This window comes from Pollachius pollachius, assembly GCF_949987615.1.
Source record: "Pollachius pollachius genome assembly, chromosome: 11".
Taxonomy (NCBI): Eukaryota; Metazoa; Chordata; class Actinopteri; order Gadiformes; family Gadidae; genus Pollachius; species Pollachius pollachius.
Window position 1 is genome coordinate 16,820,285 of NC_136944.1, and position 12,500 is coordinate 16,832,784.

Consider the following 12,500-nt stretch of genomic DNA (forward strand, 5'->3'; position numbering starts at 1 on the left):
TATAAACACAGGAGTAACTTGAGAGAACACTCTCTCGGTGGGCTGTGGACATAATACACACACAGACACACACACAAACACAGACACAGACGCTAAGCTTCACACACAGAGGCTTGCACACACACACACACACACACAGCTTCACACACACACACACAGCTTCACACACACACACACACACACACACACACACACACGCACACACGCACACACACGCACACACACACACGCAGCTTCACACACAGCTTCACACACAGACACACACACACACACACACACTCACAGAGGTTCACACACCCTCTTCAAGGAGAGACTCCACGTATCCGCATGCCGAGGCCTTGGTGGCAGCGGAGGAGGGCAGGGGGCGGGGAGGGGGTCTGGAGGCCGGGGGTGTGGAGGCAGGTGGGGCGGTGCAAGGAGAGGAGGAGGAGGAGGAGGAGAGGGGGGTAAGATAAACCCAAACATGGTCCGGGTGCCCTCCACCCCACAGAGTGATGTATTAAACCCCGGGTTTGGTAAATATTCCCCTCGGCGACCCGGTGACCACAGCAGAGAGCTTGTATGTTTTGGGGAGCTTAGAGAAGAAAGGGGGGGCTGGAGACCCCCGGAGATCCTCAAGCTACGCTCTCATTCCTCTCCAAGAATCTGCCGGATTGTATTGGTCTAGGGGACTCGCCACTGAGGTCAGGGACAGACCATAATATGAGACTCAGTGTGTGAAAGATCACATCGGGTGGGTTGAGACTGAGTGTGATGGACGTCGGATTTCTGGATGCTTTGATCTTATGTTCAAGGCTAGGTGACATGATGTTATCACACCTGTCATCTCTTATTTGAGTTCTTTATACCATCTTTATTTTGTTTAATTACAAAGCCATGCATGTTTAATGATGCATCTGAGTTATATACAGATTTATGAATGTTTCAACACCTTCCTATTACATTTATGCCAATCATTTTTTTGTTTGGTATCCATTGTTGAAGTTAGGTTTATTTTGCAATTATTAATTATTTGTCTTTTTGGGATTCTAAAATAATGGGTACTATTTAGGCACCTTAGCCATGGCTGTAACATTTGGGATATGCAACTCGAGAATGTTATTTCTATATTTGCCTTCATCTAAAATACTCATCTTCTGTTACTGCAGAAGGTGAACCAATGATATAAATAGCAGAACCACAGAAGATGAACCAATGGTAAACATACTTACTATCGTTAAAGTAGAACCAAGGGTATAACACTGCAGTACCACAGAAGAAGAACCAATGGTAAAACATAGCACCACAGAAGAAGAAACATGGGTAAAACATACTTAATACTACAGAAGAAGAACCATGTGCAATCATTCAATCGGCTCTTGGTGGCCACATAGCCACACGGTCCACAGTGTAATAAATTTGTATCAGACAGAACGGATAACCCCTCAAGTATTCATGACAAGGTGTTTTGACGAAGGAACTGTCAATGCATCAAGTGTGTGTGGATGATACATTGTAAAGGGTGTAAATGGATACGGGGTGTAAATGGTTACCTGAATACCCCAATACCCATCACCTTATCATTGACGGGGGAGGGGTGGGAGCAGGCTGTCATTTCACTCATAACTGGAATGATTGACAGAAAACAAAAAATAAGCTATATATATAAAAACATACCACATGATGTTGACAACAGCGTCCTGAACTGAGTGAATCCTATATGAGGGTGTATGCTTGCTCTCTATTTTTATGGTACAGAGAGAAGAAACCTCCCTCGGGTGTAAGCGTAGGCGCTAGGAGTTAATTCAATTGGTTGTATTATTCCTATAGGGAAAGAACGAGAGTAATCTTCAGGAATATTATTCCAAACATGGTGTTTATATTTTCAACAATTGTTCGCTTCAATATATATTCCTGAAAGATGTATCTTATTTTTTTAAAAAGGAATAAAAGAACGAGACAAAAATAAACACTAAAAAACCTTTGACAAACGGCAAAGATAAAATAACTACAAAGATGAGTTTTCTTTGAGACGCAATAATGAATATTGTATAAGCAGTAAAGCATATTTATAAAATAAATAGCGTGTTTAATTCCTTATAGGTTCAGATCAAATTAGAAGATACCAGTCACTTTATGCCATACTAAATCCTACTACTTTATGATATGGGACGTGCCAGAGAGGAGGAGGGCAGCTTCCCAGTGATAGTATTGTGGGAGATACAAGCTATGGACACAATCGAAAACATTGAGAAAGACTTTGAGATACGGCGCAAAGGGGAGGCATGGGGAGTGAATGACCAAGTATGTGCAGCCTTCAGTCTTTTTACAAAAGATCACTCATTCATTCGAATTCCTTCAAAACTTTGTAGAACCCATTGAATTGCCTTTGAATCCCTTCTCATTAAAATTCCAATATATATCAACGCCAAAGTAATAACAGATAGGTGACACGTTCAATTAGCATTGATTAGCTTGAGCCATGGTGAGATTGGAACTGAGGTTCAAACACATACACACACACACACACACACACGAATACAAGCACACACACACACACACACACACACACACACACACACACATTCACCCAAACGTACACTCACACACACATACACGCACGCACACACACACACACACACACACACACACACACACACACACACACACACATTCACCCAAACGTACACACACACACACACACACACACACATACACGCACGCACACACACACACACACACACACACACACACCCCACACACACACACACACAGATACACGCACGCACGCACGCACACACACACACACACACACACACACACACACACACACACACACACACATTCACCCAAACGTACACACACACACACACACACACACACACACACACGCACGCACGCACACACACACACACACACACACACACACACACACCCCACACACACACACACACACATACACGCACGCACGCACACACACACACACACACACACACATTCACCCAAACGTACACACACACACACACACACACACACACACACACACACACACACACAAATTCTTATGCACAACTCTGAATTCTTGGGCATGCCCTGTCCTTATCTGTTACAATGCACACACCTGCTGTAGATGGGGGTGGTAGGGGCGGTGGTGCAGTGTGTTAAGGGGTGTAGGGTGCTGACGGACAGACGGCGGGGGACACAAGGAGACATTGTTACACTGAGCCGCTGAAGGTCACAGCCGGCACCGCGTGCCAAGTCTGGCTTGGAGCGCCGTAGAACGCGGCATCGCTCCAAGTGTAACGTATAGAAATGAGTCAGGCAGCCACCACAGGAAAATCCTCTCAGACGGACGGGCTGATCGCTTGATGATGATGACGATGAGGTTGATGAGAAGGACGATAATGAGGATGATGCGGATGATGTATATGTCATCAATATATTCAATTTGATAGTATTTTTCATATCTGTGTCTATGAATAGATATGTAAATATCTATTCTATAAAAATAACAACGTATATATTATATATATATATAAATATAAATCAGTCTCTATGCATATATTAATATATATTATTATATATTATTCATAGTGTTTAAGCAGTCCATAATGAGCTTGTAAGGGATTTTGGCAAATATCCAACGTCGTCCAATATTTGTCACCACTGGTATATTGCTGATCTATCGTCTATTGATGGGCAGAAGATCATTTGAACATTTGCCACATAACGAGACACAATAAGACTCATCTGAAAACGCGGCCAGGCGACTCATTCCCTCCATCGCACCCTCTCTCCCTCTCTCTCTCCCCTGCCGTCTGTGTGTCCTCCTGTCTGTGGGTCTATCTGTCTGTCCTCCCCTGCTCCAGATGTCAGGTACCCTGGATGCCGTCTGACACTCTCCCCAAACAACGATAACAAGTTACAGACTTGCCGTTCAGCCCGCCGGCCCCCCGGAGCTCCTCCACAACCAGCGCTGTCCCACCCCAAGGACCGGCAGTAACACACACAAGCACACACGGAGTCGCACACACAAACATTTACACATGCTCACGGTCACACACACACGCGCACACTCGCAGTCACACACACACGCACACTCGCAGTCACACACACCTACACATGCTCACACTCGCAGTCACACACACACACGCGCGCACACACACACACACACACACACACACACACACACACAACCACACAAATGTAGTCGCTCTCACACAAATGCACACACACTCGCAGTCACACACACAGACACATACACACACACACACACTCACACACACTCACACAAGCAAAAGCATAGTCCCTAACACACGTGCACACACACTAGCAGTCACACAAACACACACACACTAGCAGTCATACATGCACACTTGCAGACACACACAAATGCGCATGAGCATGTGTGCACGCTAAAGTCAGTCACACACACATACAGGCAAAAACACAATCACTCCCCCACCAACATCAAAATACTAACCGTTATGTTGGCAACAGTTAGTCATCCAGAAACACACGCATTCATGCATGCAGACACAAAAACACACACATACACACACACACACATACACACACACACATACACACACACACACACACACACACACACAAACATGTACACACATGCAGGCGGACGCACACACACACACAAACACACACACACAAACATGTACACACATGCAGGCGGACGCACACACACATGCACGCAAAACACAAAAACACACACACACACACACACACACACACTGTCTCACACACACACACTCACACACATATAAACAAAAACGCAAAACACACACACACATCTTCACTGTCCCTCTTTCTCTCTCACACACGTACACAAACACACACACACACGCAACCACACCCACACCGGACGAAAACACACAATATGGTGCACACTCATTCTCCTCGTCGTCCCCCATCGTATTCTCCTCCTTTCATTCAAGATCAATTAACCAAACCAGGTTTGTTCTGATAATACATCTAGCTTATAAACCATTCATCCATCCATTTTGAATCGAGATACTATCCAAAAACCGCACATCATTCAGTAAAAGTTAGGTCTCTGCTAACTTAGAGCGTTGATGAGCGAACCGCGGCCCCTCTTACTTTTCGTAGTCGTGTTTGCAGTAGAGCAGGCGGTCTCTGCAGTAGCAGGTCCCGCTGAGCGTGCTGAGACACACGGAGCACTTGACGCACGTCTCGTGCCACGAGCGCTCGTTCACTCGCAGCAAGAAGCGGTCGGCGATGGGCGACTCGCAGCCCGCACATACCTCTCCACCTCCACCGTACTCCGAGCCTGAGGGACACGACGAGTAAACTTAGAACACCAGAGAGGCGCAACACAGCGGCTGCATCTGAAGCACTTCGTAACATGTTTTTTTGTAATTGTCTGTTGTTAGTAAAAACTGACATCGTACTGTTGGGTTAATGTTTTAAAGATGATAACGTGTATGCATTGGCCTAGCTCAAAAGCGCAAAAAAAGGCCTACGGGGAGGTGATCGCTCAGCTCACCGAATGGGGTCGTTGATGGTGGTTGTTGCAAACATGATTGGGTCTCCTCTGTTTTCATCCCCTCTCTCCTTCCTTCGGTGTGATCACTTCAAATATAAATAAAATCGTTTGTATTTTTAGAATTGTCTTTCGGTCGGTAAACGCAAACAAACAAAACGATATAACATAATACACGCACGCACACAACAACTGAGCGTCTGCAGAACGTGGATGGAGGTGAGCGTTGAATATTTTATTTATATTATGCATTTTCTTTTTTAACTGCAGTCATCATCCTTTTTGTATTGCAAAATGTTAAACAATGTCTCCTTTTCAATAGTGATGATTGTTTTTGATTTGTTTTAGCCTTGTGAGGCTATGTGGGCCTTGAGGTGAAAACTGATTTCGTCAGGATCTAAAGGTATTTCAAAATAAAATCTGGAAATCTATGGAAATTAGTTCAAGAAAATAAGTATAATTAAAAAAATCAATTTGATTAAAAAAATTGAATACTAGGATTGTTACCCTTTATTTAAACTGTATTGGACTACAATTAATTCATTTGAATATTCAAAATGATGTTGTTGTTATAATGAAGCATGAAGCCCTAGTTACAGTTAGAATATTAAAGAATGTGTGGGCCACGTGCTTTTCCTTTTATACGTTGATAACACGTGTATTATTTTAATGTGTTAATACATGGCCTACACAGTTAGGCCTACTTGGTTGGGCCGATTTGCGTCTGATTTCAATCAACAAGTAGGCTAGTAATACTGTAATTTACAGTTAGGTAAGGTTTACTGCTCTACTACAAAATTCCCACGTTCATCTCTATATTTCGTGTATTGTAAAATCGAGGGTATTCAAATAGATTTGAAGAACATGTATTAAAAACACCCGGTGCTTATACAAAAAATGTAAAATATAAGAGGTGAAATTACTATTTTGGGAAAAATAGATAAAAACTAGGCTTGGCCTTGGCCTATACTTTAAAACGTACAATTATGTGTTGCATAAACATGCATTAGCTCAAAAATGTGGAGAGACTGTACTTATTAAATTAGGCATTGTATATAACCCCGTTGATAATTAAGTGATCATTTTTGTATTAAAGGAAAACAGGAGAGTGGAGGAACCTGGAAAAAAAATAACAGGCTACTTTAGTAGAACATGCATAAAGTTTAAATAGAGCGACATCATGTTGGTATTTGTGTCGTTGCTCGTGTGATACAGCCTACTAAAATGCATCACATTACATGTTATAAGGTTCAAAGTAGCCCACAAAATGCCCTAAAAATGGTCATGATGTTTAATTATGAAATTTGCAAAGGAGTGTTGCACAGGAAATTAAGAAAGAAAATCCAGAGTGCAAGAAAGAAAAGCATCGCGCTATAAGGGTCCTGCCGCACTAGAGGTGCTATAAAAAGCCCAAATCTTAAGGGAAATGAATTAGTATATTATGGTTTGTTTTGAGCCGATCATTAGATGCGCCTGTAGCGCCTACCTACTGTGGCTGGCGCGGCATAGGGCAAATTAAAATAGCCTACCGCCGGTAAAACATTACCATAGCAACTGCACCGTCAAATTCGTTATGATTAAAGAATAATCACAATGCGAAGCAATTAAATATACAACATAATGAAATAGAACCTTACCAGGACAAGAATTAAATCAATACACACGAATCATTTGATTCGATTGCCAGAATTGGGATGCAATGGTTGTTTAATTTCTTCAATCAATCAATCAAAAAAGCGAAAAGTTGTGTGTTATAAATAATAAAATCAGCCAACAAACATTCAATCCGGCAACACCAAATCTAAATAAAGCACCCCAAAAATGACATCCAATAAAAAACACAAGTTGAATTCACTTCCAACCTGTTCCCAAGTTGTCACCGCCAGCCCAGATCCAGCTTACCTTGACGGGAAACACACTCCTCCTGAAGCCTCGGTCGGCAGCATCAAAAAGAAGGGAAAACTTTGGGCCCCGGGAATAAATGGACGCTTCTCAAATCGGTCCACTGTAGTTCAACACGCTCCGTATAGTGCACATGGCTCAGAGACCAACTACCATGATCACCAAAGTATTGTCTATTGTCTTCGTTTTTTTCGTCACCAGACTATGTGTGTGCGTGTGTGTGTGTGTGTGTGTGTGTGTGTGTGTGTGTGTGTGTGTGTGTGTGTGTGTGTGTGTGTCTGTGTGTCTGTGTGTCTGTGTGTGTGTGTTTGTGTATGTATATGTGTGTGGGTGTATGTGTGTGTGTGTGTGTGAGCGCAGAGTTAGTTGTGCATAAAGGCTCGGAGGAGGGAGTAGATGCAGGGAGAAGGAGGCGGGGACGGGGGGACGTTTGGAAGATGATGAAGGAAAATGAGAAATGATGCAGCCTATTGATACTCAGAATGATGTCTCGCGGTTTCGGTGTAGAAGAGATGCGCTCGGTGAGAAATGGAGACTCAAAAGAATTCTGATAGGTGACAGATCGCAAAATATTGGGACGCTTGAACCACATCTGCGACGATTGTACAACGCTGCGACCATGACTGGGGTTGTGGTGAATTATTGCAAACTATTCAAAGGGTTACAATACAACAATTGTCTACAATAGGCTATTCTTTCACTAGACCTCAGTCCGAGTCTGTTTTATATTATTCTGCTTTAATAGGAATTGATAAGAGTGTGTCGTGTGTGAGTGAAAACATCTGGACCGTGTATAAAAGAAGTTCGCTGAATAAACAATACAAAAAACAGGGAAAACCATGAAACCATAAAATAACAAAAGGTTGTTTACTGCAAGTGGTTTGGATTTCTGTACTCAAATGAGACCATGCTGCCTTCTTTCTTTTGACTTGAGAACACTGACCCCCTGTGGCTAAATAAAGATCTTGCGTCTGCCAAGGAAAAAAAAGAAAAACACCATAAAGGCAAATAAAGACACATACTATTTTTTACTAAGCTATGCCAACGATCATAACAAAATATTTATTTAAATTGTTTCCCAAAGGTTATCTTGCAATCATTGTAGCCTAGTTTCAAGGAACTCATTTTGTCTTTTGTTCTCAAAGGTTTGAAAATGTCATGCTATATTCTGGTATGTTCATTGTCAATTTTCAACTGGACAGATGAATACAGGTACATAATTTAAACTGTAGACATTCCAACGGTAGATCCCACTCTGTTTACACTCAGACGATTTTAAAGGAATTTAGTCAAGTAAGGGCTATGTGAAGACAATGTCACAATTAAGACATTGCATTTAGATCGTGCTTTACTTCCTTTACATGATGCATTAAAACAAGAGAGTAATTAGCGCATAACAAAACATAAAGGAGAATGTGATTGTATTGGCTCGTGCAAAAGCAGCTGTGTCTATTCAAACTTTCATGTAGGACAGATGAGACATGAGAGGAGACCAAAAGACATTGCCACAATCCTTCAAATGTGCGTGACGTCGATTGCATTATTGGATGAATACCTGATTATGTTATAATGTGTAAATGATCCTTAAAGGTCCATTTCATTGGACCTTTAAGGATCAGAGAAAAGCCACGAAACAACACGTATTTAATCTCAAACCCAGACATATAGGCCTATACAGTGAACGTGACTTCATCCAGCAGCAGCAGCAGCAGCAGCAGCAGCAGCAGCAACTATAGTTTGAAGACTCCCAAATTAAGTTTACCCAGGAGCACATCCTCACACGAAAAGCTGCTCATCTGTCCCAGAGTTGCTGCGTCTGAGCTTCAGCCCAGACAGGATCTTCTGGGAGGGCACAGACAGGGGCTGCTCTCCAGAAAGCCTCTTGGGCGACTGACAGACAGCAGCCTTCCCTGCCGCGCGCCAAGCTCCCTCCACGCCGCAGGGCACGTTCGCCGCGGTGGGATCGGCTTTGTCGCCAGACCCTCTGTCTCGTCTGGAGGGCGGGGTGGTGGCGGCGGATATGGACGCCGCCGGCTCTGCGCCTGCGGTCCACACAGGGTCCAAGGCCAGCATGTGCTGTACGACCGAACGGGGACTCGCTGGGTCCGCCCCCGGGCTCGCCCCCTGGCCGGGGTCAACCCCAAAGTCCTGGGCATCGGGGGTCCCATCTTCCGGGTTGTTTGGTTCCGGAGACCCGCTCTGAGCCTCGGTGTCGGGGCCCCCAGTGCCCGGGGGTCCGCTCCAAGGCTTGGGCCGTCGGGTTCCAGGGGAGGGGTGGCGCTGGTACTTGACCGGCTGTCTGGTGAAGCTGTATAGGGCCTGGGTGTCTGCTCCCCCTGCTGCCTCTGAATCCGGGGCCCCCGCGCCCTCAGAGTTTCGGGCCCTCGTGGCTCCGCTCACAGCCACGACTGAAAACGAGGAGACACAAAAAACTGATTTATATCCGTGACACAATGAGAATGATAGTCTGCATTCATAAAAGACGTAACGAAAGTGTGGTGGTTATGATTTTATCATTCAAACACAAATAAAGCAAGATTCACTGTCATACACAGTATATATGAGCTGACTTATGTTGTTAAGGTTTAGGTTATTGCAGTGCAGAAAGTCAGAACACAGCAATGAAATAATGTTTTGGGACTGGTTGGATTAATTTGGATTTTACAACCTTGAATTGGCCATGATGTATAAACAAGACAATAATAAACAGTGTTGACATCCAGGTAAAGAGTTTATCAGAGCTCAACAACTCTGAGTTTATCGATGTGGAAAAAGAAAGCAGAAAAGCTCAACAAGCTATAACAATTTGCTCTTTTATGAAGAACAACACAAAAAGCTGCCTAGAAAAGGTAAATAAAAGCCAGAATAGCAAAACACACACACACACACACACACACATACACACACGATAAGACCTAAAAAAGCTGAAAAAAGCTAAATGGCCAAATCCTGTAATCACATGTACCTAATCCAGCCACACCCAAAATTAACGGTTGTTATGGCTTGCCTACCTGCACCCTCACTGGCCTCAGGGCTGAGCTGGTCCACGGCTTCATTGGACGAGGACTTGTCAGATATATAACCCTCACTTGACTCTCTCTTGATTGTTCGACTCTGTTGGAATGACACAATCCTAATGTTGGGGACGTTTGTTGAAATATGACTCTATATTGTTCAAGGAGCAGTTAGGCAAACACAACAAAAATCTACAACTGTAGTTCTGAAAGGATCTCAAGTTTCGTTTTGGTCAATTCAAGGAAAAAAAGTCAAATTTTCTTCTTCTACTGAGATATCTGGTGTTTTTGTTGCCGATGTGGTTTGAGAAAGCCAAGCGCTAGTGTGTGCAGCACAGGAGAGGTCAGAGTCAGTGCGGGTAGACAGGCAGACACAGCGTGCTAATAGAGTTAATCCTGAAGGCACAAGTGTTAATTAAGGAGACAGGTAACCTTCCTGAACATGCCAACCGAATTAAGACAACAGATAAACAGCTTTAGTGGTAAAAGCAGCTTCAGTCAGGTTCATGCATAGACGCTAACACACACACACACACACACACACACACACACACACACAAACACACAAACACATGCACGCATTACGCAAACACTTTCCGCCCACATACATACAAGGAAAAGACTGTTATTGTAGTTGAAAAACTGTTAATAAAGTTACAATAATTACTGTTATTACTGTGAAAAGTAAAAGCCTGTACTATCAACATTGGAATTGAGATGTGTTGTTGAACATTCCCTAATAACATATAACTCATGTTAACACTGTCGTTCACCTCTAAGGACTGGGGCCGGTCTCTGCAGGGACCCCCTTGCTCGGGGACAGTTCTGGGGGTCTCTGGGTCCACCAGGGGGCAGTGTTGTCGGGTGGGTGTCTCTGGCAGGGGAGTGGTGGGGACCGGCGGGGTTGGTGTACTGGCCCTTGGCCGGGGCCCGAACACCCGGTCGTATTGAGCGATCAGGACCTCCACCAGCAGGCCCTGATAGGTGGACTCCACCAGCGCCACTATGGACATGTCAAAGGTCACCAGGGGGCGCAAGAGTGTCGGCCCGAACACGATGCCCAGGTTCCCCGCTGACATCATGTTTTGCTCGACGTTTATCGAAACTCTGCGGGGACAGAGGGGCGAAGAGTTAAGCTAAGCGATTTGGACAGATTGGCTGACGTAAGAATCATCACCCTTCTCAATCAATCTGGTCTGTCGAGGAACAGAAAATCACCTTTTGAACGCAAGCGATTTGCTGCAGTGATAACAGTTCCTAAAGTAGCTTTAAGCTGCTTTAAAACAGTTCGGTCACCTGTTTAGGTGGCACATCATGTGCTGCAGCGTGCTGTAGGAATGTGGAGGGAGTTTCTCTAGAATCGTGCACAGGTTGACCACGATGTCTTCTGGGACTGTTGTCGCGTCTACAGAGGCCTCCTTGTACGCGCGTTGAATAGCCTTGCCCACGTTAATTAAATCACTGTAGAGGTCAAAGGTCAGCAGCGGCTCTGGGAGCTGGAACAAAGAGGGGAGAGATGAGTGATCATGGTCTGCGACTAAATAAACGTTTTTTTTTGTTGTAGATATTTTGTGGAAATCGTGGGATTTTACCCCAGCCCAGGACTTCAGTGAGCAGAGCATACCGCTTTGAAGAAGTGCTTGAGCAAGCAGGTGATGTCGTGCGGCGAGATGTCCGACAGTTCCACCTGTTCACCCTGGGCCTCGAAGACCTGACACAGCCTCTGGATGCGAGGCTTCGACCCACACACTCGATAAATCCCCTGGGATAAGGTCGGAGAGGAGAGGAGAGAAGCTCAGTCGGAGCGTCCAATGCTGTCGCTATCAGCTGGGGTTACACACTTAATCTAGTTTCTAATGTCTTGCATGTTACGTGTCAAGTCTAGATGGCTGCAGTAGATCAATGAACGATCTACTAATCAGTCCCGCTAGTGTGGTAACCACATAGCTACATATCATTCCCTCTCTTCCTCAACCCACTTTTCTTTCTCTCTTTACTGTCCCATCCATAAGGCCCATGCAAATATGTATAATATAATTATATATGAATTACATAATAAAAAAAAGAGTTCACTTTATTACACATTT

The 12,500-nt window shown here is 44.2% G+C and overlaps 2 protein-coding genes across 3 annotated transcripts in view; both read right to left on the bottom strand.

Moving 5' to 3' along the window:
- Positions 1-7,458, bottom strand: part of lmx1al (LIM homeobox transcription factor 1, alpha-like) — a gene marked incomplete at its 3' end in the record, with an annotated part of 17,092 nt that extends 9,634 nt beyond the window's left edge. The window contains exons 1-3 of the mRNA XM_079746889.1: positions 7,400-7,458; positions 5,501-5,586; positions 5,095-5,284 (exon numbers count right to left, since the gene is read on the bottom strand). Of these exons, the coding sequence (XP_079603015.1) occupies positions 5,095-5,284; positions 5,501-5,586; positions 7,400-7,443 (320 nt within the window). The 5' untranslated portion in view covers positions 7,444-7,458. The remainder of the gene's footprint in view (positions 1-5,094; positions 5,285-5,500; positions 5,587-7,399) is intronic.
- Positions 7,459-8,138: 680 nt separating this feature from the next.
- The window catches only part of gmip (GEM interacting protein), a 15,879-nt gene continuing 11,517 nt past the window's right edge, over positions 8,139-12,500 (bottom strand). The window contains exons 17-21 of one of the 2 annotated variants that reach the window (XM_079745751.1): positions 12,038-12,175; positions 11,710-11,909; positions 11,187-11,520; positions 10,411-10,513; positions 8,139-9,807 (exon numbers count right to left, since the gene is read on the bottom strand). In XM_079745751.1, coding sequence (XP_079601877.1) covers positions 9,176-9,807; positions 10,411-10,513; positions 11,187-11,520; positions 11,710-11,909; positions 12,038-12,175 — 1,407 coding nt within the window. In that variant the 3' untranslated portion in view covers positions 8,139-9,175. The remainder of the gene's footprint in view (positions 9,808-10,410; positions 10,514-11,186; positions 11,521-11,709; positions 11,910-12,037; positions 12,176-12,500) is intronic. The other variant, XM_079745752.1, reaches the window with a different exon arrangement.